This window comes from Alternaria dauci, chromosome 2 (genome assembly GCF_042100115.1).
Source record: "Alternaria dauci strain A2016 chromosome 2, whole genome shotgun sequence".
NCBI classification, from domain to species: domain Eukaryota; kingdom Fungi; phylum Ascomycota; class Dothideomycetes; order Pleosporales; family Pleosporaceae; genus Alternaria; species Alternaria dauci.
Window position 1 is genome coordinate 1,282,505 of NC_091273.1, and position 25,712 is coordinate 1,308,216.

The window sequence follows — 25,712 nt, forward strand, 5'->3', positions numbered from 1 at the left end:
GTGCAAGGGTCGGATTCCGCGGGCACTGACATCTAGGTTCACTAGTTGCAAGAATCTCGATCCCCTGCGATTTCGCTGGGCTAGTCTACTTTAGGTAACCGGCCAAAGCAGACCCCAGCGAAACAAAACAAAACCTACACAACAATCTCACCGCTTCCTAAAGGGAGTGTGTAGGGTCGGAATTAGGCTCCTAGTAGAGGCCTTTTGTATAGCAATAGTTATTGAGTTGCACTTTGATGTTGTTCTGCTAGGTTTGTCTAGAGTGGCTGGCTGGCTACCTAAAGTAGACTAGCCCAACGAAGATTAAAGGGGAACATCAAATTATTAAGAACGTTGATTACTGTTCGCTAAAGCACAACCCAATGACTATGACTATACAACAAGCCTCCCCTGGGAGACCTAAGGGCAATCATACACACTCGTGGTCTACAAGTTGCGACGCGTCGGACATTTCGGGAAAGAACCCAACACTCGGCCCGCAGGCTGATCCATGGATCCTATCAACCCAACACCGTCGTTCTAAAATGTCGATCTGATTGCGTAATGGCCCATGTGCGTTTTGGGCTGCAAGGATGAATCACAAATTCTAATCGGAATATCGAGGCGGATCTGCAGCTTGGCTACAGTATCCTTCATGACGGGCGGCGAAAGGAACAAACAGCATCCGGTCTGCGGAATCAACGAATATCCGCTTTACTAAGAGGAAAAAGTGCCCTTGGATGAGATGCTTTAAAGGCACTAGCGGCATGGAATAGTATCTGTATTGCAAGACGCACACCACCTGCACCCATTTCATATCCAGCTGAACGCACCACAATGACCATGATTCGCGCACCTCTGCTCCTGTCAATGCTGGCAGCAACGAGTTGTGCTCTCTATAATTTCTCTCCAGAGAACTCGCCAACAGCATACGATGTAACGTTTCTCTTAACCTCCAGAAGTACCGTAGACACGTCAATACTTACATCGCCTGCCAGGATTATCTGCCAACACAACTCTCACTGCCGGACACGCAGCTTGCTACGGCAGGCTTCAACTCTTACTGGTTTGCTCACTCCCTTACCACGGTCAACGGCTCCGAATATGTACTTGTGGCTCACGCAATTGTAATTCCCACCAACGGGCTCACCATCAGAACCTCTTTACTCGACGCCGGAAACCCGGAGACTTACTGGAAGTATTCAACCGTAGTTCCTCTTCAGGGCAATACCACGTCAACGAATGGTCAACTGAGCATCCAGGGAAAAGGAATCGAGGTGTCGAGCAATTCAGAAGATAATCTTGCAAGTATGAGTTCACGTGGTTCAAATGAGCAATACGAGTACAACTTGACAGTCAAAGCGAGCTCAAGGGTCATTCTGAATGCCGGAACAGGGTTCTTCAACTGGGGGAAAGGTAGCACGACGCAATGGTCACTTCCAAGTGGCCAAACCTCTGGCACATTGTCTATCGGCAACTCGCTATACCAGATCGACGGGGAGCGCTCAATGACATGGTACGACCGACAGTACGGTACTGGTAGCCCCGACGGCGGTTTCACCTGGTTTGGGGTCCATTTCCCGGGCTCCGATGTCAAGGCAAGCATCTGGTTTTCGGATAACGAGGACCCCAAGCAGCATCTCCGCTTTGCGACTATTCGCACAAGCTACGGCTTATCAATAGTCCGATTCAATCTGACTGCCGACCCAAACGTTGCATGGACATCGCCAGAAACCAACACTACCTACCAAACCAGGTGGATTCTCGACTTTGACAACGGAGACTTCCTGGAAGTTAATAGTGTGAGGAAAGATCAGGAGATTGCAGCGGACGCGCTGGTCGCGGTCTCAGCTTTCGCGTCTGTGAAAGGACGGTTCTTTGGGCAGAAGAAAGGGTTTGCGCTTATTGATGTGGTGCCCGCTGTAACCACCGCTGCATAGATAGAACCATGTCGTCACGGCGTTACCGAGCTTCCTCAAGGTGCATGCGATCAAAATCCGTTCGTATAATAGATGATGCATTCTTGTCAGCATGGTCATGGGACAGCCCAATATTCCAATGCTAGACACGTCATAGCGCAATGCACATTATAAGATGTGGTATCGCTTATCCCGAAAAGTCTTTGTATTTACGAATGAAATCATGCAGAATGTGCCCCGAGTCGCAAGGAACAGGCTGCAGATAGCGACAACTCTGGTCTCCCGACTGTATGACCCTTAGCATCGTCCTTGTGAGCCACCAGTATTCCGCGGCATGCTTCTCGAACCCGATGTGTGGCAGCAAGTTGCCCTCGCTGTCTTGGCTTACCAAGTCCCACAGACGCTTCCATCGATCAGTCGCGCGAAGCATAGGCTCTACAATTACAGAAACTACAAGAGCCATTCTGGCCGACATGATGGCTGACATTAGCGCTGTGGATGGTCAGTCAGAACTTCATAGTTGTGGTAAAGCAATGACAAACCGCAAATGAGTATCAGCATTTCTGTTGACGAGACATGGTTATCACTGTCTTCGATTTCTTCGGGAGGGTCGAAGAGAAGGCGTGACATGAGCCCGGGCAACGTATAAGCTTCTTGATTTGATCGACCAAGCAAGGCAACACGCTCAAAGTCCGCGGCTGATTCGGCTCTAAATAGGTCCTCATCACATGACATACTACCGGTCATCTCAGCTGCAGCAATCTGTGGCGGAATGTTGAAGAAGAGTGATATAGTTGCATCAAAAATGAAAGCCCATATGCCCAATCTGCAACTTTTGGTCAGCGGCGATCGACGTAGGAGATGTGCCAGCTTCTAATACCTTAGTCTCATCTCATCAGCGATGAACGCCTGCCAATCACATGTACCTTTGGCTGTGATAAAGGGTCTTCGTCGGTATGAAAACAAGCCTGATGCTCGCATAGCAGCAATTATTGACGGCATCCTCTGTAGTCGAATTCGCCGTCGTGTAGCGAGGTCGTCGACGTTACTCAAGAATACGACGAACAAAATGCTCGCCTGTATCAGTTCAAGCTCATCGTTGTTGATGAATGCTGGCTGAGGCGTCTGCAGCATTTGCCATGAAACCAGTTTGTCGAAAATATAGGCCTCCGCGATGTGGTGGAATTGTCGTATCGCGATGGAAGAATCCGAGTCGTTAGAAGACAGGGTCCCAAACAGAACGAGCGTGAGCAAGAGGGGAAGTGACGCCGTCTGTAAGTCGAACGTTGGCTTGTGCAAGATGGGAAATGAGAAGTGGAAATAGCGAAAGAAAGACCAAACAAAGTGCCTCACGTTTCCTACCGTGAAGACTGACTCTGCGAAGTGGAGTTCAAAAGTCGTTTGGATGGCATCATTGCGTTCGAGCATAGAGTTGTGCTGAGCGGACAGTTCGTGCATAAGTTCTCTGACACGGACTTCGAGAGCGTAGGCATCCTCAAGCTCAGGCGTCAGACTATCGCTTACGATTGGAGATGGATATTCCACATCCCTCCCCATGAGAAAGGGAAAGCCAAAGAAGACGGAAGGAACGTCGGCAAAATCGAAGAACATCTGGTCACTGGCCATGTCCTGGTCTGCCGGATTTGGTTGTACGTGCGCTTCGCCATCTACATTATCGAGCTCGGCGGCGGCTTCCGCGGCAATGGTTGCGGACTGACGGTAGCCTGATGGGTTGGTGAAATTGAGAAGAAATTCGATCGAGATACCTCCGCGCTGCCCGTTGGCACCAGGCCTTGCATCCCCGGTATGGCTGTAGCTAGGGCGAACATGGACGTCGGAACATGGAGTGGCAGGTGAAGAGGCGTGGTCTAACCGTTGATAGGTGCATGTGGCGTCATTAGAGCGGCAGCGCGCACACGGCATCTTGGTATCGCATGACAACTTCCGCTGTGAACATCGGTCACAAGAATGGCGCTTTCTACCGCGCTTCAGGGTAGGCAGTATAATTCCAAGATCGCGAGCAGAACAATTCTGCAGATGGCGTCGAGCAAGGTCTCTGTGGCATGGGTCAACTTGTATCGATGGTCAAGTCAAAGCAAGACGGACACACCTCCTCGAAAACTGCGCCTGACACGAGGGACAAGTCAAGTCTTGTCTGCCAAAATCTGGCGCGTGTGAGTCGCGGAGAATGCATTGTGTGGGAGATGCTCACGTGTGGCTTCATGGCGACGCAGATGGCTATTGGTTGAGTACGTCTTATCGCATATAGTGCAACGGTGGTTACCAGAAACGGTCGATGTGCGTGGTGACGGCATGTGCTGGCTACGAGTCCGCTCTCGCATGTGAACCCGCGGGAAAGGAACATTGGGTTTTATCCCGCCGCGGCGACGGCAGGTATGAGGTTTATGAGCGGCCGGACCATAGCACGCGGGCCGATAGGTACCATTTCCGACTGCCCTATACCCTGCAGATGCGACAAGAAGGCTGGATCATCAAAGCCTTGTCGGCTCTCACGGGATCCGAGAGAATCACAGAAAGATGAAATGACATAATTAAGTGCATAGGCAGCAATTGCTATTCCCTGGACAGAGGCACTAGAAGCCTGACGCGATCGAAACAAGCCAAGATGTCATCAAGTAGCAGGGTCAATGACATGGCCATTCTTGCTTGGTCGAAAGCGTTGGTTCGGCCAATTTTCGACCTAGGTGTAGCGTGGTCGTGCGCCAGTATCTCTGAAAGCGTATCCGGATTCTAGCCATATGTCACGTGCAATCATCGCATCACTTCGTTTTTCACTACAGGTCCTGCGAACGGACAGCGCGTGAGCGATGCTTATGAAGAAGATGAGGATAAACGACAAAAAAAAAACTTTCGCACAGAATGTGGCTACGAAGCTTCAATGGAGGAGAGGAAGTCGACATGTACATCTTCTAAGAAACATAGGGTGAGATCGCTGCGTACCACATCGTATGACTTGCGATTTGACACTATCTTTTCGTACCATTGTCCAAGGCGCAGTCAGAATATCCAGGCTACCCAAGTGCTTAAACACTGTAAATGGCCGTCTACAAATGACACGTGAGACAGAAGCTGACCTTGTACTCTCGCATTTGGTCAACTGGCCAACTGCGCTCGAGACGGAAGCATCAGAAGAGTGTCAGTTTCACTGTGATCCGAGGGACCGACTTCCAAGATATGAAAGGCTCATCTTGTCGGTGTGCGATATTCAACTACACCTTTGGCAGCGTCCGCGCTTCATACAGTCCTCAACCATATGGCAAGTTCAGTAGAAGCTCTTCCGCGCTCCACCCTTGCCCCGTCCCTCTCCCCAGATACAGCATATACTCAGACTCTCACACCACCCTTGCGCCATGTACCCTTCCAGCTCCTTCTCTACGGCAAGCACGTCATCGGCCTCTCTCTCCACGCTCATCGCTGCTTCACCCCTCCTCTTCAAGTCCGAGTTCCAGGCTTTGATCTGCTTGTGCGTCGCTTTCTTGAACACACGTATCGACGTGTTGGCGTTCAGATACGCGGTAAACTCTTCAAGAACAATGGGATCAAACATGAGGATCTTCTCGTGCCAGGTAGGGTGTTTGGGATCTGCGGTCGGCGCCAGTGAGCGGATGTGTGCTGATATTTGGGAGAAGATGTTGGGCTTGATATGAACCCATTCAAGGAGGTTGTTTGGTATGCAATATATACGTGTCAGAGCCGGGTCAGCAGCCGATAATTTGGCTTTGACTGTAGTGCTCTTTTGCGTCTTATTGGGCGATGTGGTGGGTGACAGGGTAATCAACTGTAAAGGTTCAGAGTCGACATGTTTTCGTATCCGAGGTGGCGTGGGTGACAGGAGTTGGAGAGCTTCATCTTCAGAATCAAGAATTTCTTCAATGTCGATAAATCGGCCAGACCCTCTTGGTGGAGTGGAAGGTGTCTTGTGACCAGGTTTTGTCTTTGCCTTGGTCTTTGGCGGCAAAGACTTCAACGCCAACGAGGGGGATACAGAGACTGACGTAGCTACTGCAGCGTGTGACTTCAGTGGCCTCCCGCGCTTCTTCGGCGAGCCGTCGATGGTCGGTGGCGCTGAAGCCGGGGGTCTAAACTTGAAGACAGGTGATTTCCGCATCTGCGCAGAGGGTGGGAAATCGAAGTCATCGATATCAGCAAAGCTGTCCGGTGACGCAGCGTGTTGATTTGAAGGTGGCGGCTCATGCGCGAAGTTGTCGATATCTTCGAAGCCTGCATCTTCCTTTTGGTAATCGTTTTGACAAAGTTTTAGGGATGGCGAGGTATGGGAAGTGGTGTTGGGCGGCATTGGCGAGTCAGAAGATATAAGGATTGACGGAGGTGGGTCTGGAAGTATGTCGTCGATATCTATAAATGTAGATTGATTATCGGACTCCTCACAAGGCGTATCGTTAGTGCCGTCCATCAGCAAAGGGATATCTTGCGTCCTATCTGGCTCTGGTATATAAACGTCTTTTAGGTGTCCAAGCATGCCGCCTTCGTCGTCTCGTGCACTCGCAGCCCAGAGCCCCTGTTTACCTTCAGCCTTGCCGAGCCGTGGCCACCGTGGCGGCGCACCATATGAGACAGAATCAAGATTATCGGCGTCTTGCTCTGATTCCTTCAGTGCGAACTGGATTTGACGCACCATTGTGGGCGACTCTTCGAGCGCAAGCTGACTGGATGTTCCGAACAGAACATCTTGCTGTTGCAGACGCGACATTGCAGAGGAAGGGCTGAGTAGCTTTTCCGCAACAGGCTTTGGCTTAGCGGCAGCTCTCGCAGATGCTTTCTTCGATCTCGGCTTAGGGTCGGCCTTTTCTTTCTCTGTACCTGACTTGGAACTGTTACGCCTCCTTGTCGGCTTCTTCTTTACTGCACTGCCATCGGCTGTAGATGTGTCATTCAGCGGCACTTTTGTTGTAGTTGTTGCAGCCCGAGGCTCAAAGAAGTTATTGCTCGAATCGTTCGGATTCGGCTCTGCATCCTTCAACGCGTACTGTTCTGTAACAAGATCCGTGATGGTGCGTGGTTTCTTCTTTGGGGCTTTGCCCTTCTCAGGTGACGAGTCTCTAGAGTTGGCTTGATTGCTGGGTATTTCAACGAGCTGCCGACGATGGTCAGCAAGAGTGTTCCATGCTACGTATCCACGCAAGTAAACTCACTTCGATTCTCCGACGCTTGGTCACCGCCACTACCTCCGTATCTGTGTGGGCCGACTTCGTGGCGGCTTGAGCAGATGGTGCCTGTGCATAAGCAAAGTTGGAGAGTAGGTTTGTGAAGGTACCATCAGCATTGTGAGTTAGCGTCTTGTTCTCCTTTCCAGCTGAGTCTGTGAACGGGGATGGGATTGTTGCGTCGGGTGGCGGCGTCCAATCTCGTCTCCTCACAACAGCCTCGTCCAAGTCCAACTCTTCAACGGGATCTGGCCGACGCTGCTTCGGCGCAGTTTTCTTCTTCGGTCGTGGGCTTTTGGGCACCTCCCAGATCGATGGATACTCTACGTGCGTGTCTTGAACCTCGTTCGAGGGCCGTGTTACCGAAGCCTCGTCTCTGTCTGCTTCCCCGGGGAAATGTGCAGACACGAGCGACGCATCTTTGCCTGCCCCTGCTTTCGCCTTTGAGACTCTCGATTTCTTAGGCTTTGGCGCAGACTCTGCTTCTTCTTCTCCGGGCCTCTGCTTCTTTGCGCGCGGCTTCCTAGGCTTCCCCGACTTGGTCAGCTTCGGCGCATTCGCAGCTTCCACCACAGCCTCGATCGGCGGTTCCGACGTCTTCTCGTCGAAGAAAGGGGACTTTGTGGGTCGGGGCGCCGGGCGCTGGAGTTCGTCGTCCGAGTCGAGGATTTCTTTGTCTGATTTGGGTTTTGGTTTGCGCGCTCGAGGCTTCGATTTGGGCTTCTCGGACCGTTCTGTAGCAGCAGCAGTAGTAGCAGTCTTCTTTGTAGAACGCTTCGTGGGCTTCTCCACCGGCAATGCAGGCTCTATGGTGGTCTGTGGCGTCCGTCGTGATTGTACTCGTTGTATCGCATCAAAGTCGTCGTCCAGACGGCTCGTGAAATGCTCGGAGCGTACAAGACTGCCAACGGTGGCAAATCCTCTAACAGCGCCCTCGGGGATGGGCGCTGCTCTTGCATTGTTCCTCGACGCGCCAATTATTGGTCTCAGTGGGCTTGCAGCAGGAGAGAATGGCAAAGGCGAGGACGCATGCATGGCGACGCGACGAGAGGGGGCTTCATATTGCGGGGAAGCGGCTGGCGGACTCGAGCTCAATATCACGATATCGTAGGTATTGCCTGCCATAGCGAGGCGAGGAAGGAGCCTCCGGGCAGCCAATGTGGACAATTACAGAGGGGCAATCCATATACTCAGCTCGAGTAGTTGTAGCTGGGGAACGTGCAGTATAGAGTTGGCGTGGGTCGTTGATCTGAACAATGCACGGTCGTACCGCCAAAATGAAGTTCATTGCTGCAACACCAAAGTCTCCATCACCAAGCCCTGACCTATTGCCCCTCCACCAATGGAGCATCAACACCAACATCCTGTAAACGAGCCGTAATGCTCGTCGAAGCTTCATACATGCTCTCCCATCTCCGCTATCAATTCGATGAGCTGCCCTCCAGGCGTATACAGCTTCAATCTAGCCTGAGCGTCTTCCCCGACTCAAGGTAGCAACCACCCTCACCCCCTCGTCTCCGCAGGCTGTAGAGAGCGACCGCTAGGCTTCTGGATGTCCTTCAGATGCTACTCGACCAACTCTTGTACCTGTCGCCGCCCTGGTGGGGTGGTAGAGGCCTCGGACACGCGGACCTGTCTTTGCAGGACCCCAGCCACCAAGCCGTGTGCTTTTGCATCGTCTCGCGAGACTCGGACATGTGCGAGAAGATCCCGATATCCTTCAGTAAGTATTTCTGGTGGAAACTGACGAAGTTGTTGAGCTTCCCCGCTGCTCTCTCGGCTTGCCTCTGCCGGTGCCCGACTCGACTCTTGGGCCCATTACCCAACAAGAGATGATGTACTATCTCTTCTGTGCAGTTGTCCTCAAGCTGACAAGCGTGGTAGTTCCTTTCCGTCTCTCGGTCCATAGTCGACGACGTGAGGGAAACCGGTAATTGGTGGCAGCAGAGCCAGACCACAGCAACACACTCGTGGGCTGCATTGCAAGATGTCCGCCATGACCGATCCTCGCACGCATATCGTCCTACCGAACACATTCGCATTCTACGCCGACGCTACGCAGCATCGAACAAACAAAGGGCCAGCGATGCGGGCATACTGGAAGGGCGACCTGGACTATGTCAAGCGACCCTCGAAGTACATACACCCACAAAAGTAGGAGTCAGGAACCTCGCTACATCGACTTGCAGTCAGCTTCGGGAGAGTCAGTACATCTTGGTGAAGCTGTGTTTGGGTCATGCCACGGTCAGGCTGCCAAAACTTCCAAAGGTCGTTGTCCATTGGCCTAGTGGTATTTCATCCACGCACCGTTGAGTCGATCTCGCTGTCGAAAAGGTCTTTGTTACGACGACACAATCGTCGTTGGTGTGTCGAACAAGATTGGCTCGACCTTACGTCGTACAGCGGTTCAAGTACGACGTGTTGGATCCCTGTTCCACAACACTACGCGCCAGAATCATGACTATCAGAATGATAGCTTGCGAAAGGCCACTCCAAAGCTTCGGGATTTATCATTCTGAGTGTATTCCAGAAGTCATGCTCCCGACAAAAATTACCTCTAAGATTAAGACGAGGCAGCTAGACGTTAGCATCATCAGCGGTGCTTGCCTTGTCTGTCGGCATTGCGTCCACGACCAACATCACATGACGAGGAAGAGAAGATACAACGCTGAAAATTCATGGATACCTGGAAGCAGTCAGCAATTCACTTCCGTTGCAAGGAAGATGGTCGGAGACTTACCACCGCTAAGATTGGCCTGGTAAAGACTCATGACAAGCGGCCTCGAATCATCACTGTTATTCGTTAAGAGCGCAGGTTCGCCTGATGACTTGAGCGATGTCTTCTTCAGTTGTGGTTGCCATGGCCGTACTAATAGCTGTGGTATGTCCTTGGGCTCCGCTGGGATTGGATCTTCAGGGTGTGAGGTCGAGCCTCCGACCTTCACCTTCCGGCTTTGCACAACCTTCTTGGTCTTGAGCTTACCCAATGACCGCATTCCAAGGCCGGAGGCTCTGACACCATCTGGCTCTGTCAAACTCGGCGCGGTGCTTCTTGGCCTCAAAGACTGAGGCAAGGCCATGACAGAGCCTGCAGGAGTGGAGGCATGGTCAGCGTATATCCCACACACCTTTCGCGATACGACTCACCATGGCGCCAACTGTTTGCTTCGACCGTGCGATGGAGCGATTGGGTCGTGTCCTGTGGTTTGGCGTCTTGTCCCCAGTCAGCGAACGTGGCGGGGTCAACTTTCTCGAGAGAGATTAAGATGGTTGAGCTACCTGGTTGCTTTGTTCCAGGGCATTGCAGCACAACGCCACTGCTCGAGCTGTCCAATGGGGCTGTACAGTACTGCGTGGGACAAGCTCCGGGTGCCATCAAGAAGTTCGTAATTCTTGACGAAAAGAGCGGTGTCTTCAACGATCATGTTGTTGATGCGTGTGTGGTCTGCTTTACCCGTCAGCATAATGTTGCATTAGATGCAGGCGGCGCTACATGCAAGGCTTACCGATTGAGCTTTCGGTATGTAAGACGCCGACTGAACACCTGGCCTGTACGATTTGGAAGAAATATCGTAGCTATTGTTTGAAAGCCCAAGCTCGACGGAGGACCATAATGTGCTTGGGGGTCGACAAGGCCGCCAGCCCCCAGGAGTATTCAGCTACGCGACTGGCCGAAGCCTCCACTACCTCCGCCATCGTACATGGCTCCTGATCAAGGGTTGCCGGGCTCATAAAGAGAGCTGCATCTGTTTTCTGACGCGTCTGGAATGACTTGTGGAGAAGAGTAGAGCGGGCCGACATTCTGATCCCATGCCTGAGGATTGGACCCATGGAGATTGGGTGATTGATTGTTGCAATAAGGCTGAAGCACCCTAAGCTTGACAACCAGACTGTGCGATTCGGGACCGAGGAGATGTTCGTTGAAGTCGAATGTCTTGTTCGATGGGGTACGCAAAGCGGGGTCTTGCGCACGTCGACTGTGTCCGTTCGAAGTGCGGCCAACATGGCAGAGCAAAAAACGATTACCTATACTGGTATATCAGCCCTTGGTTCTCTGAGAGGCGGGCGGGGCAAGACCTACTGTCATGGCTAGAATAGCCGCCGTGGTCATTGCAGAGTCCTGGTACCAAGCGTGCTGGTGCTGGGCTCAAGCAAGCAAATTCGGCGCCACGATGATCTGGAAGAGTGACATGGTCAGCAAAGGTCAGCCACCGCCGGCTCTAGTGGACAGTGTGATGGCGACGAGGGCGCTTTGTGATGAGCAGCTGCCTCCGTCAACCCGAGCCTTGCGAAGGCGGCGAAATGGTCGAAGATGAACCAGAGGCGGGGTCAGTACATGCCTTGTATGTTCTGGTCATTGTCGTTTCGTCTTGAGCCTTCCGAAGATTACCTCCTTGTCGCTGGAGCGAAGATGAGGTTCATCTTCGCCTTGGAGCCGTGATTCTCCTCCGCGGCGAGCTCGAAAGCATGGCCGCCGTGCAGTCAGGAGTTGCGTAATAAGGCGACGTGCTCAAGAATATCAAAGACATGACGCACAGCAAAGAACGCAGCCATTGAAAATGTTGTGGAATCAGTGGTGGGAGGTGGAAGACAGTCAACAAGTCTCACCTTCATGGAACCCGCCCGCTCTATCATGCACGGGCCACGGCAACTGAGAACATGTCCCGCAGAAAGAGCCCAACAACGAAAGAAAGAAGGCACAGTCAACGGCAGCTGTCACTAGGATATGCTGTTATTGCGAGATGTCAAAACAGGCTCAGACGGACGCGGTACGCTTTTCAGGCGCTGAGTTTGCAGCAGCAAACATTATGAGCGCCTCATAGATGGCAACAGCAACACCTTTCAAAGCCAGGGCTCTGAGTGCCTTTCAAGCACATGCAGAGACGCTGGACTAGCTTGACGGGATGGCGGTTGCATCCTGGTTTGGCTCTACCTGCACGACGGAAGTGACATGACAGCAGGCTACCTGGGTAGCGGCTGCATGTGCGCGTCGGTTGTCTCAGACCGAATGGACATAAAGCACTTCAGTACACCCTGACTCCCAAGACAAGCTTGGCTTTTCGATGGGCGGAAGGATGTTGACTTTCGTACTCGTCGGAAAGAGGCATGGAGGCTCTTTTAGCGGATCTCAACGTGACGAAGGGAGTGTGTGTCCAAAGAGACATTTTGCCACCGCTCTCTTCATATTGGTGTCGTATCACCGAAGATCACGTATTGTGAATGTATGCGACGTGACAGAATCCCGACAGCGACATACGGCGAGCGAAGCATACTGGACATCTTTGTATGACCTACTGCACACCGTCCTTGATATTCGCTGTATCTTGTTACAACTACTTGTCTACGCGAGTGGTTATCTTACCATGCTTCCAGGGGTGCTATACAGCTCCATGGGACGTGGCCTTGAAACATGCGCGAATCGCTACAACTGAAGTGTGCCGGCATCATTCCGATGCTACGGTTCGCATGTTTCTCGCCACTCGCGATACGGTAGATCGCTAGGTGTGACGCTTTTCGAAATCTGCAATGCCTTGCGCAAGCCGTTGGCTTGATCTGCAACACACCTCAAATTGGTTGGTCACCAAATGAGAACGACGCCAAAGAAAACTGACTTCAAGCACGTTCGGTACAGGGTGAGAGACTAACCCATAAGCACAAATTACATCACAGTTGAAAATCAGACACACCAAGGTCGGCGGCCCCTTTTCGTTAGGCGGCCCACTCAGACATCACAATCCATCAACTATGCTGGCTGCTGTGTAGGCTCATGGCCTGAATGTCTTCAACGTATAAGGCACGACCATTTTGGCTGATTGTTCCAAGAGCTTCTGAGCTCGATGCTAACCACAGACTCAGCTAACACTCCAGCGTTGCCTTCTCCAGGTTGTTCCATATGCCTCGGATTCTATGCCGTATGAGCAGGGGATACCCCGCGACTGACTTGTCTCCATATGTCATGCCTCAACTCTATGCCAACCACTTAGCTCGTCCTCCTTTTCACGACATTTCCAGTGCATGCTTCGTTGTCTTTCTTTGTCTCCACTTCCTTCAATCCCTCCGCATACGGCTGCACCTTCCACGTCTCTCATCTTTACGATTCCTTACTTTGAATCCTTCTGTCGAAATTTATCGCCTATGCCGCTATGTTGCTCATCTTAGCCTCTTTCTTCCGAACATTCAACCCTCCCTTCTGATCACCCTATCTGCCCTTTGCGAGGCCGGTCGCCAATGGCGCTGTGTATCCTACACCTGCTTTCTTCTCACAGCACTTCTTCACACTCAATCCCCATCCCCATCCTTCTCAATAAAGTCTTCCGTCTGCCACTCCGCTCAAAGCACTTTGAACGCAAGCCAGTAGCTTTCTCTCGTCTACTGCTTTCCATTCTGCGCGCTGCTGCCCCTCATAGTTATGTCCCGGTCTCTTCTTCCCTTGTCGATCCCGAAAAGTGTTCAGACACACGCCCTTACTTCCCTTCACAAGCTTCAGCATCAGAAGTCCTTGTTGCCTCATTGCCGCACCTTCCTACTCCATTTATGGCCCTGGGATTGCTCGTGTGCTATGAGGCGGGGTTGTTCGGAATCGCTGTGTCCGCGCCGTGTAGGTTTTGGCTCTGCGAAGATGGGGTGGCGGGTCGAGAAGGCGACGGTGTGTAGATTGGATAGCGGAGGACGTTGGAACGTGAAATGCGCGTGATGATCGTGGAGAGGATGTGGAGAGCGATGAAACGACTGTTCTTCGGCGTTAGCTGAGGCAGTCTGTACCTTCCAGGCGACGTCAATCTTGCTCTCTTACAGCTACCTTCATGTCTTTCCCATCTCCCCTACTAACTTGTACCGAGTGGCTTACAGTCATCAAAGCGAGCTAGTGTAGTCACGACACCGTGCTCCTGAGCCACTATGCTATCTCACATATGAACGTTGTAGTGTCAGATAGCCGAGTTGAAGTTGGTTTGACCGACTGTGTGCGGTGGGGTATGAGTAGCACACCGTCCTCTCCAGCTCGATGTGCGCGACGGCGCGTATCTCCATCCCACTCGTTCCCATTAGGATGACTGGGCGCACAAACGAAAGCCTGTTAGAGCAGGTATGCCGCTGTATGGTGTTTCGTCGTTTTGTAGAGCCGTAGGGGTGCTGCTTCCTGGCTTTCTGGTGCAGCTTGCGCCACAAGTGTTTCTCTACCGCGTTTTGCGAGTTCGTGCCGCCGTTCTCGACCTGATGGACTGTCATCTCTTGATAATCAACTCTGATCTACTCAGAGTCAGAGAACGGGTATAGTGAGCCAAGGCGGACGTCGGACCTTTTGTCGGCTATCCGTCGGTGGGAACAGCGCGCCATGAGCAGATGAAGTGGTGGTACTGTCGAGGCGAGGGGCGTATCGATATCCGTAGACTCTTTGACCCGCTTGTTGCAGTGCCGTCGTTCTGAGACCAAGAATTGACCTGGACTAGACCGTGGAGCGTGTCGTTCTGTGCAGAGCTCGCACGCCGAGCGACAACATCAATGAGCCGTTAGCAGTACAGCTTGATGGTTATTGGAAGACGGACATGAGACTGGATGTTGATTTGAGGCACTACTGCTTGCGTGAGTCGAAGCGATGTGCAGATGGAAAGGTCGTGTTGGCCCGTTAGCGTGGAAGTTGCGACCTGTGCAACATAGTGCCTTTCATGTCCCCACCATCCAAAACCTTAAGTCTCCACCAAGAGAGCGTACCACCGAACCAACGTAGGGTGAATATCAACGACCTCGTAGGGATTGAGTACGGTTGCCGCCTATAATGCCTCGCCATGCACCCGAAGAATCCATCAGGCCAAGGCCAGGACTGCTACAGAAGGATCCCGACTGATGGCTCAGCTGATCGCAGACACTCGCACTCTATGACCAAATGCTGGAGTCTCTGGATATCAAAGCTTTGAAGACATGTTTAAGCAGGTCTACAGCCGAGAATAAGGTCTTAAATTGTTCTGCGTTTTTACGATAGAGAATAGACCAGTGTCAACACAGCAACACTGAACCGTACCAGGTCTTCAGACTAGGCGTTGAGGCTCTGGTACGACGTGAATCACAGAATCAAAGGATGTCAAGGGTGTCTAGAGGTCACGCGTATTTCGGTACAGAAGATAGACTCAGGACACGTTGCTATGAAGAAAGCATTGGTTCAATTCTTGTTGGATGGTCATATATGAGCATTGTATGTAGGCAGCAGCTAGGGACGGCAGACAGATAGAACATCATGCCGTTCCCCTTTGCTGCCAAATTGATCTAAGCCATAGACGTGAGAGCTCTGGATATTGAGATTCCAGAGCTCCGTGTAGTCTTGATGGTCATGAAAGCGCAAGCGCTAGTCCTTGGAGACCTTATAGATCCCCCTCCTGCCTCCTCTGTTGACGCTAAGGTTTTGATGGTAGAGCCGGTGGCGTGAAATCACGGCTTGGTCGGAGAGAATCTGTTGTGCGTTACTATTGATCATGGAGATTGCAAGTGAGAAAAAAGCAAAGTTTCATAGGGTTTTCATGCCCTTGACACTCTCAGGCTATCCAAATGCCTTCGGTAAGGGTCTCACCATAGCCCCAGAAGACTTCTGGGGCTAAGCGTTGAAAACTATCATGGTCTCATCATTGAGTGTCGGTAGATAGGCCGCTCCATTGTGCAAGTGGATGAGGGGTTTGGGGGAGGACTTAGCTTGTTGTGGCACTTGGGGTACCTGGTCTGTCCAGACGGCGCCGCCGACGGCGAAGGGACGGCAGTGAAGGATTTGGCGAAGGAACTGTAGTGGGTTAACTGTATGCTTAGAGGGGTATCGGAGAGATTGGGTTGGGTTTCCCTCAGAAAATGCTTTTTATCATGAGATCAACAACTACAACTGCCGATACGGCGTTCATCTCGGGGAAACAATGGGTGGGCTTTGAGCCACAGGATATGGGAAGCGGAGGCAGGGGAGGGAGAGGGGACTTAGCTTGTTGTAGTAGCGGGTGGTGGGAAGTGTTGCTGGAGGATGAGGATGTGGAGAGTAAGAAGAGAGTAAGAAGAGATTTATAAGTGAGTCCGGAGAAGGGGAGAGGGGAAGGACAATATTGTGAGCTAACCGAATTGTGGGTCACGTCGCCAGGTCGGGGCGTTTGACGTTCATGACAGGGCGGCCGCGAGGACAAATTACTATTCAACACATCTCAGCACAACAGTAAGAAACCTTTCGATTCAAATGCTATTATAGTGCCCAGCTGATTCTGTCTTTAAGTCACCACACACAGATACAAACACGCAACGGAAACTCCTGTTTCCCGTCCTCGCCTCGCCAGCACGCTCATTGCTGAGCGTGACATCCTCGAGCAAGACATCCGCGACAACAATGCCGCAATCGAGCGATGGGCAGTTGCACCAAGGTGGAACTGCCAGGAACTTTGAGCAGCCCGGATCGTGGGGCGACGCCTTGACCGCGAGGTCATTCTGCTCACCATCGAGATCGACGAGGCCTTGGCCCGAGAAGAGGCCAACATGGAGTGGCTCATGTCACTAAGCCAAGTAAGCTCTTCAATCCCTATCGATTTTCCAACATATCAATTGACTCCTTTGAAGGAAGAACTGCGCGCCCGCCTGCAGCTTGCCTGGCGAACGGTCTTGTCCCGGCAGACTCCCACACCACAGGAAAAATAAAGGGGGGAGATGGTGGCGGATAACAACCAATCTGACTACCAGCATACACAACTGTAACGGGTGTTCTCCTCAAGTTGTCACCATGTAGTTCGCCGGGCGATTGTTGGAGGTCTGTTCAAGTTTGCAAAAGACTTGGTCGCATCGTAGCGACATGTGCGCGGCGACAGTGGCGACGAGTGTGTGGCTGAAAGCGCCTTCATAGACAAAATTTCTGAAATCAATTTCTTTGAACCGTATAATCTGCAGATACTGGTGCTAATAGATGGAGATGGTACCATGGACAGAGTTGTGACCTGCAGGTGGCTACGTAGATCCTACAGCATTCAGCCCAGCTAGTATGAGTGGCCGTTCTCTCCATGCCACACCCGTGGCTTTTCCAAAACTAAGCACGTATCTCTTGCCGGTGGTATATCCTTGTATGAGCTCGTGTATGGGAAGGAGACGTCGGCGTGTTCGGCTGTTGAGGGTTCGGTGGGCAGTGCGGCTGTCTGCAGAGGCGTCAGTAGATGTGATAATTGCGCATACACATATGGCTCTCTCGTAGTTGCTCTTCCATATGATAGAATTTACTGGTTTGCTGCGACTTGTCGTTGCCGCAGGGTACTCGACCGGTGAAACAACACATGGATAGCTTGGAGATTGGCCGCAGCAGAGGCGAGGCCAGCGTGCCTGGGTAGACGGGCGGGAAAGGTTCACAGATGTAGACATGGATACGATTGAAAGCAATACAATGGAGGTTCAGCGCGTTGTGAAGAAAGGCCGCACGCCATGGCAAATATGTTTGTGTCGACAACAAAATCCAGTGTTGTGATTGCAAAACATTGAACGCGTCACTGCTAGCTACCAACACTTGAACGCCAAAGTGGCAGCCAAAGAATCTCACCACATGTCAATCAATACTTTGAAACTCTTATTGTTCCAAGTCTAAATGAATTGAGCCAGGTGGACATCATCAACACAGCTCATACAATTTGCAAATGCTCACTTCCGAGAAGCTTCCACGGCTACCACAAGATATCAACAACCAACGAGAGTCAATAACGCACAAACAAAAGCAGTACAATGGAAAGAAGCTCTTCTTCCTCAAGCAACTCGCAAGCGAGAAGACTTAATGAAAAAGGTTATGTCAGCCAGAGGCAGTGTAATACTGGCGACAATGTGCCAACGAGTATGAACAAGTTCAGTGACCCATCGGCTAGGGTCAAAAGATTGGTTGAAAGGGGAGGGTAAGGCAGCCATCGAACTTCGAGGCTCCCTTATAACCCGGGGATAATGAGGAAAGAAGGAGTGGGCTGGAGAGAGGGAGTTTATATGCTCCTCGTTGGCTGGGCACGCTAACGATCACATGACCTGGAGGTTATTTGTTCCGGACTGAGCACTGTCCGGGATGGATAATCTTCGGGGGTCGCTAGAGATACCGGTGGTGAGCGTGTGTAGTGACATAGTGCCGCACTCAGATCAACGTCCGTGCCCTGTTGGCTTTATAAAGTCGCGCGCTGTTTGCTCTCCCTTGCAGGAAAACTACATAGTTCGCTCTCAAGAGCACCAATTTTTGAGAAAACACAAGACGCAGCTATGTGCTTGCGCGGCGACTAGCTAATGAGGACTTTTCCGAAGCTTACGCCTGTCTGTAGTCCGGTCCGGGACTGCCTTTGGGTTCAGTCCTAGACCAAGGACTCAATTTTTGGAGACCATGTCACTTTTTTTCATCGTGTTTTCTGGCTTGCCAGTTGCTTGAGGAAGATCGAAGAAGGCTACAGTGCTGCTTTATGCCATATCCCATGGCTCGAAGCTACCTAGGTACTCTGCCGTCAGCAAAGTGCGGCTTTCTGATCGAGCTTTAGCTTTACGTGTCAGCCTAGTCAGCAACTGGTCTATTTCGTTCCATGATTGATGCTAACAGCGAGGCCATTGGCGCATGTCACACGGGCGCAGGTCAAGGTAGCGAGAAGCAATTGGAACCTGTATGTCATTATGCTGTATCCAGACCATCCTGCCATCGCCACTTCTACTCCTTGGCTCAGAGTTCTCACCATTCATACGTTGAGTCAGCGGCGATCCTCGAGCTTGAGAAGGCGGAACACGTACTGGAGGATGAGGTCACGAGGGACTGACGAAAAAGGTCTGAGCGAGAGACAGCTGGCAGCTGCCCTCTCCCAATGTACTTGTATGCTTCGCACAGCATGGACATCTTCGGGCTACCATTGAAAGAAGGACACGTTGGATCCAGTACTATAGACTAGCTAACCTACATACAGTCCAAACTGTTTATTCGACTCCCCGCCTACTCCTCCAACCAGTCGGCAGCACTACTAATAGCATTGCTGACAATGCCAACCCATCTTCTGACACCTTCCTCACTCCCCTCCTCTATGGCCTCGACAATACCAGGGAACGTAGCACCCGAGTAGCCGGTCCACTTCCCAGGAGCAAAGACGACGTGCTTGAACCAGCTTCGTCCATCCAGACCGTCCGGGAACAAGAACTTCCTCTCCAGGTATTTGTACTTGGTGTTGATCGCGCGGATGGCAAGGTACAGTTGCACCTTTTTCCAAGGCTGCCACCAGGGTATATCGCCGATGTTAGAGTATTGGGTCGTGAGGGTAGAGGCGGTCGCGTCATGGAGGGTAGAGGCGAACAGGAAGTGGGACACGGCCTCATCTAGAGTTTGCCAGATTTCGGCATTGTCTTCATTAGGTGCGGCATCGCGTGCCTTCTGTTTGACGGCGTCGACGTACTTCTGCAGACCGATCGCGTAGTCTGTGGCGTTGAGCTGGAGAACAGGTGTATCGATGAGTTTTGCTGCTACAAGTGCCCAGACCTTTGCTATCGTAGCGTGGTACTCGAAGGTCGGATCTCCGAAGTTTTTCATCCAGTCGAACGAGTCATAGTTGCTGTGATAGTGGTAGACAGCGGATTTGGAATCGCCACCGAAGCCCATGTCGATACTCGGAATGCCAGCAAAATCTTGAAAGGCCGTAAAGTCACTGCCGGAGCCCATGGTCTCAATGCGCTTGTCCCATACGTCGTATACAGATTGACCGGCGATTGTCTGGTTCGGAGATTTCACCACGTAAGCTGTCATTCGTTAGCCAAGTCAGATTAACAGAGTATGAAGGCAGACTCACCAGCTTCCTCGACCACCCTACTCAGCAAGGGTGCCGCTGACAGCTTGAAATCTGGGCCAACTGATCCAACATCAACGTTCAAATATGCTACTGTCGAAACAGAGAGCCAGGGTAGGTACTCCTCGACCCACTCTGTGCTTCCAACGAGACCGTACTCCTCGCCGTCCCAGCTCGCAAAGACGATTGTCCTCATGGGCTTCCAGCCAGCCTGCATAGCAGCACCGAAGCTTCGAATGACCTCATTGAACGCTGCGCTGCCGCTGTTGGGATCCCCAGCACCACCAGCAATCCAAGCATCGCGGTGGTTCCCAAGAACAATTACCTCGTCAGGAATGGTGCCATTGATGATTCCGATGACGTTCCACAAGGGCGTGGTCACGTACTCCTGCTCGTTGACCAAGTTCAGTACTAGGTTTTCGGGCGAAGGTCCAACATTGTATTCTACGCCCATGTAGTCGAGCCCGCCACCGTGCCAATTCTCGTCGAAAGTCGAGGCCTTTGGGCCGTGGCCGTTGAGGGCTTTGAGAAGGGGAAATGCGTCGAGGTAGGAGATGGGGAGGGAGGGGATGTGCGGCATGGCGTGGTCAACGGGCTGGCGTGGGCAACCAGGCTTTGAGGGATAGCCTGGAGTGGTGGGGTCGCCTGGTGCGAAGCCTATGGGTTGTCAGCATAGTACAGAGAGAGAATATCGGGTAGAAACCTACTCAGAAACTGGACACTTCCTCGCTGGACACTGCTGGGTTCTCTGGCCGGCCCATCAGGGTATGTCGCAAAGCCGTTCTTCTTGGTCACCTCCCCATCATCACCAGGATCGGTGTACATGGCGACGCCGACCATGCCCAGTTCTTGCGCACGCTTGACCTTTAGGCCGCGGAAGACGCCGCCGTACTTGGCCAAGGCAATCTTGCCTTGCAGACTAACGTTTGCCGCCTGTAGCTGCTCAAAGTCTCTGTATGTTCCATAGTTGACGAAAACGTATGGCGCCGTCACATTGCCGGAGGCGCTGTATCCATGGAAGGTGGGCACACGGTCGGCGAGTTGGCTTGACTTGTCCGCGTCCAAGACGTTTTCCTCCAGTCGCGCTTCGTATTTGACCTTCCATTCTTGGCTTGTAGTTGTGGCGCCGTCTGCCATGTCGTCTGTGTGTTCAATCCCCTCGATGAGGGCTAATCGGTGGCCCTTGGGGTAGTTGATATAGACATCGTAGTCAATAATTGTGCTTTCGACTCCCCATTCCTGCCATCTTTCCCTAGTCCACAGCGCCTGGCTGAGATTCTTGCCTGCTAGGTGTGGCCCGCTTGTGTAGTATCTGCTCCACTCCTCTGCTTTTTCGGCACTGGGTGTTTCCAGCAGTGACTTCTGCAGGTCTTGGAAGTCTAGGGTCGACTTTTGCGCCCACCCTGCGGGTATCTGTGAGGTCGATAACGAAGATGCCGAAAGTCGTGATGCAGGGGCTAACTCGTCCTGGGTGGGCGGCGCAAAGCTGAAGATGAAGATGGCAGCAAGTCCTCCTACGAATATGGTTGCGCTGAGCAAGGTAGTGCATATGAACCGTAGGCGATGGTGTGGGTAGCGGTCGCGATGGGGTCTAACGTCGACGCGTTGGATCAGCGGCGTGCTCTCGTCGGCCATGGTGGATGGCTTCTCATTGCTCGCTGGGAGCTGCATATACAAAAAAGATGACTCTCTCACGCCCAACCTAGGCTTTCAAGACGGTAGCTAAGATCAGAGACCAGCTGCGCAGAGCTATGCCGTGGCACCAGTGGCAGCTCGCATTCAATGGCGTCACACACTTATCTGATCCTATCTTAGCGCACCTGTCATGTCAGGGGTCCAAGGAACCGCCGAATCCATCGCTAACCACGACCCCGTCTGGCGTCTCATGCAGAGCATCACACACACACCCTATGCAGGCCATCTTAATTGATGTGCATCGAACCATTTGGACATTCTTCGTATGCACGAGTCTCTTCAGCAGCCCCACCATCACCCGTCAGCCCGCAGATCTCAACGCTATCGACTGCGCTGCATGGCACAAGGGTACTTTGCTCTGACTCTGGGGCCGGACATCGTGATCTTGCGGCGGGCCAACGTACAGCACGACTCGCTTCACAGTGGTTACCAATCTTCTTTTGTTGCGCGGGCTGGCTCTTCCGTCGGCCGACAAGGACATCGTGTAGCTAACATAATGGGCATGCGCGACAGCGTCGCAGGGACAATGGCGAACACGCTGAGCGATAGCATGTAAGTGAGTTCTTTTCTCCGTGCAAATTCCTCGCCATTCGTCCAAAAGCTGCAGATTACTTTTCATTTTGGACCCAAGTGGGATCATCACCCCAACCAGGAACTCAACACGTCAACTTCATACACAATGAACACTCCTCGAATTGAGGCCCCGCAGCTCATGGGAGTTACAGGCGACCGCTGCTCGTCTTGCGAGTCGACGACCATTCCCCTGTACGCCCTCTACTGTCATAATAGCGACGACTTCCACTGCCGCGATTGCCTTACCAAAGAATTCCATGCTGTTCGACAAAACGATCAGACCATACGATGCCCTCACCCGTCCTGCCGTCGCTCGGTTGGCTTCAAGCCGCTCACTCTACTCATGCAAAACCTGCATTTGAACAATGAATTCTACCACCGCGAACACATCGATAAGATCCGCCAACAGCCGGAGGTCATGAACAACTTGGTCGCATTCACAGGAGAGGAGGCTGAGGCTATCTTGCACCATGTCTATAGTATGCTCGAGGACCAGCTCATGGATCCTGTTGCGCTCGGTGGCGTCCCTGGTCACATCACTGCAGGCTCTGTGCAATCTCTCCAAGCTAGTTTTGATCACAATCCTTTCGTTTGCGGCTTTCTCGCCGAGATGAAGACTGGTTCCAAGGTGATGACTACACCTTATGAGCTTGAAGAAGATCTCAGTGCTCTCCTCTCCAGGTTGCTCTTTCAATACGCACGATGGAGCTATGGCAACGAACTTTCTCGTTGTGGTGTCGACTTGGACAATGAAGAGGCTGTGCTTGGTGTTGCTCTGGAGAATCACAAGCCCATCAATGAACTCAAGGGCAACTGGGAAGTGATAATTAAGATGTGGGTGGAGTTGCTGGCATGGAGACATTTGGAGCGTCTGGCGTCATCTGAGGGTGCTGTTGTGGAGCGTCAAAACATGCATTCTTAGTATACGAGAGGGTAGGTCCGGACTACTTTACGGCTTCGGCACGATGTAACGTGCTGCTTTTCCAGGTCATGTCATCAATTGGCTATTATCTGACCTGCCATATAATCGAGTGGGTGTCAAGCCTGTATATAACGGTAGTGGTTGCTCTTCATGCTAATTCTCACGCACTTCTTGGATCAAATGGCATACAGACCTCAAATTGTATTGCTCTTTCGTATCTAAGCATGCCTTCGTAACCATTGGCTGGATGTGCCGTACTGCAAGAAGGTTTTGTACGTGTTAGTCTCATCAGTGTATTTACTTTCTACTCCCACCGTCGATTCTCAACTCAAACCCAAACTCTCTCACTATTAGAATCCCACCACCAACAGCAACTATCGCCAACGTTAACACTACCATCAACACTACGTCTGCCTTCCTCGATGCTACCAGCGCCTTCAGAGCCTGGAAGATCGAGCGTATGTACGATATCCAACGCCGAAACTTCATCCGTCTCGTTCGAGCCTGGGGAGCCTGCCACAGTCGGCTTCTCCTCCTGAATTTTTGTGAACGCACAGCCGTCTTCGCCACCAAAGATCTGGCCATGAAAAAGGCCTTTCTTGGTATCCTGTGGGGCGATGAACTCCACGATTGCGCCTTGGAGGTTAGCCGTGTCTAGCGTCGCATGTTGATGTACGAACAGGGGATGAACGCGGTCCTGGCAGAAGGGTCCCAGCTCAACGAGGGTCATTGGACACCGATCGATTAGGTCATTAGTTTTGTCATTTGAAGCGGGATTATTTGGTAATTTGAATGCAGGGCGGCAGGAAACGAGATTTGGACAGGCTTGACGAGTTCGGTCGGATACTCCTCGCATTTCCCGTGCCGACAGGAGATCCCGGTACTCACTCTAATTCGTAAAAGCTAGGTCCGAATGTCAGAAAGGGTAGAGCGTGGGCTCTCATTGAGCACAGAGCTATACACACTGCCTTGAGGGTGGCTTTGAGATACGGATGAATTGAAGTCTTCTAGACATAACTCCCCATCGCTCATTATGGGAATTCGATGCTGGAAAAGATAAAGCAGCGTCCTAGACTAAGTTTGGGCAGTCTAAGAAATGAAAAAGTGATCACAAGGCATAGTTCACATCACCATCGAGTTCACTGGGTTTTACGTGGTAGGTTGGAGAAAAGGGGTTTATAACCAAAGCGCTATGCTACAAAGAAGGTGTACTATACACAAAGAAGTGAACCAGTCGTCGTGTCCAACGAACGAACCAAAGTATCTTTCAGAAGAATGTCCATCAATCATACCATCCCCGAAATTTGTTCATATGGGAGACATCGCCCGTGCGAGACGCTTAGAAGAAGGAGCGAGCGTGGCGGCGAGCCTTGGAAGCAGAGCCGCTGGCCTTACCCTCGAGCCAGGTGATGAAGGTCTCGATGGTGAAGGTCTTGGGGAGCTCGTCACCGCCAGTGGAGGGAGCAGTAGGAGAGGTAGCAGGCTCCTCCTCAGCGACGGGGGTGGCAACAGGAGTAGCAACGGGGCTGGCGCTGGCGGATGGGCTGGAGACAGGGGTGGTAGAGTTACCGCTGGGGATGGGAGAGGCGGAAGGAGTGCTGGGCTTGGTGGGGGTGGAAGAACCGCCGGAGCCGAAGAGAGCAGGGCCGGGGATAGGGTAGTCGACGGAGCCAGAGTAGGGGTCGAAGTGGATGCCGTCGTCAGTGGGAGTGTAGAGCGCAGTGCCGACAACACCCTCTGGGGTCTCGGTTCCGGAACCAGTGACTTCAATGTTAAGGCCTGCAGGGGTTAGATTAGTGATCGGTTTTGGATATAGGACTTATAGGTCAGGCTTACATTGAGGGTAGTTCTGGGCACCGTTGACGGAACCAGCGCCGTGGAGAGCGATAATCTCGTGACGGAAGACGTACTTGCCTGCGGCAAGGCTCTCTGGGACGGTGACGGGCCAGGTGTTGTTCTGGCCAATCATCTTGACGGCAGCCCACTCGCCGTTCTCGTAGCCAGCAGCGTCGATCTTGGTCCACTTGAGCTCCTCCTTGTTGACTGCGGCGATGTCGCCAGTGTAAGGAGCGACATAAGTGATGACGGGACCCATGTGGCTCTCGGGCCAGGCGGACCAGTGGAACTCTACAACACCACCAGCGGTAACCTTGGCCATGGCGTCAGAGCTGCCCTCTGGGCTGGCAGCCTTGTGGCAGATGATGTCGGCGGTGGAGAAGGAGTTGGGCTCTACGAAGCCGTTGTCGAGGTTCTCGGCATACCAGCCAACGTGCTCGGGGACCGCACCGCCGTTCTGCTTGGCGTAGTAGTAATCGAGGCTGAAGCCCTGGGAGTAGACACCGTCGACGGTGATACCGGTAACGGTACCGTGGGCAGTGGCGGTGGCAGCGAGAGCCGCGATGGCGCTGAGGGAGGAGATGGTCTTGTACATGTTGACTGATGTGGATTGAAAGGTTCTTCGAAAGAATGAAGTTGTTCGATGGAAACGAAAGTTCGATTGGTAGTTGTTGAAAGAGTGTCTGCCGGCTTCACACAGTGAAGGGACTTGAAGAATGAATGTGGGTTGAAAAGAAGGGACTGGTATAGAACCGAAGAATGAAGCTGTAGCGATGATACTTCTGGAGAGGTACCTACGTGCTCTATTTATTCAGTTCAGTCTCTG

The 25,712-nt window shown here is 52.2% G+C and overlaps 6 protein-coding genes across 6 annotated transcripts; 2 read left to right on the top strand and 4 right to left on the bottom strand.

The window, feature by feature from the left end:
- Window positions 1-1,289: 1,289 nt before the first annotated feature.
- ACET3X_002492 (uncharacterized protein) lies at window positions 1,290-1,919 on the top strand (the record flags this gene model as incomplete). The annotated part of the gene is made up of 1 exon (XM_069449240.1): window positions 1,290-1,919. The coding sequence occupies one exon, from the start codon at window positions 1,290-1,292 to the stop codon at window positions 1,917-1,919; it is 630 nt and encodes a 209-aa protein (XP_069309039.1).
- Window positions 1,920-2,085: 166 nt separating this feature from the next.
- ACET3X_002493 (uncharacterized protein) lies at window positions 2,086-3,524 on the bottom strand (the record flags this gene model as incomplete). Its single annotated transcript, XM_069449241.1, has 3 exons — window positions 2,086-2,390; window positions 2,441-2,724; window positions 2,779-3,524. The coding sequence occupies 3 exons, from the start codon at window positions 3,522-3,524 to the stop codon at window positions 2,086-2,088; spliced, it is 1,335 nt and encodes a 444-aa protein (XP_069309040.1).
- A 1,283-nt stretch (window positions 3,525-4,807) lies between these two features.
- ACET3X_002494 (uncharacterized protein) lies at window positions 4,808-8,119 on the bottom strand (the record flags this gene model as incomplete). Its single annotated transcript, XM_069449242.1, has 2 exons — window positions 4,808-7,014; window positions 7,073-8,119. 2 exons carry the CDS (start codon window positions 8,117-8,119, stop codon window positions 5,182-5,184), a joined length of 2,880 nt encoding a protein of 959 aa, XP_069309041.1. The 3' UTR covers window positions 4,808-5,181.
- A 10,788-nt stretch (window positions 8,120-18,907) lies between these two features.
- ACET3X_002495 (uncharacterized protein) lies at window positions 18,908-21,575 on the bottom strand. Its single transcript, XM_069449244.1, has 3 exons — window positions 20,568-21,575; window positions 19,864-20,517; window positions 18,908-19,813 (listed from the first exon to the last, which is right to left on the bottom strand). Exons 1-3 carry the CDS (start codon window positions 21,529-21,531, stop codon window positions 19,020-19,022), a joined length of 2,412 nt encoding a protein of 803 aa, XP_069309042.1. The 5' UTR covers window positions 21,532-21,575; the 3' UTR covers window positions 18,908-19,019.
- A 155-nt stretch (window positions 21,576-21,730) lies between these two features.
- Window positions 21,731-23,358, top strand: ACET3X_002496 (uncharacterized protein). The gene is made up of 2 exons (XM_069449245.1): window positions 21,731-22,107; window positions 22,281-23,358. The coding sequence occupies exon 2, from the start codon at window positions 22,472-22,474 to the stop codon at window positions 23,048-23,050; it is 579 nt and encodes a 192-aa protein (XP_069309043.1). The 5' UTR covers window positions 21,731-22,107; window positions 22,281-22,471; the 3' UTR covers window positions 23,051-23,358.
- Window positions 23,359-24,389: 1,031 nt separating this feature from the next.
- On the bottom strand, window positions 24,390-25,481 carry ACET3X_002497 (uncharacterized protein; the record flags this gene model as incomplete). Its single annotated transcript, XM_069449246.1, has 2 exons — window positions 24,390-24,829; window positions 24,887-25,481. 2 exons carry the CDS (start codon window positions 25,479-25,481, stop codon window positions 24,390-24,392), a joined length of 1,035 nt encoding a protein of 344 aa, XP_069309044.1.
- Between the last annotated feature and the right edge of the window lie 231 nt (window positions 25,482-25,712).

Bases quoted from the DNA above. Each gene is read 5' to 3' on its own strand.
- ACET3X_002495 (XM_069449244.1), bottom strand. From the start codon at position 21,531: ATGCAGCTCCCAGCGAGCAATGAGAAGCCATCCACCATGGCCGACGAG. The intron at 20,518-20,567 runs GTAGGTTTCTAC...GACAACCCATAG, and splicing joins AGGAAGTGTCCAGTTTCTGA to GCTTCGCACCAGGCGACCCC. The intron at 19,814-19,863 runs GTGAGTCTGCCT...AACGAATGACAG, and splicing joins TAGGGTGGTCGAGGAAGCTG to CTTACGTGGTGAAATCTCCG.
- ACET3X_002496 (XM_069449245.1), top strand. From the start codon at position 22,472: ATGCAAAACCTGCATTTGAACAATGAATTCTACCACCGCGAACACATC.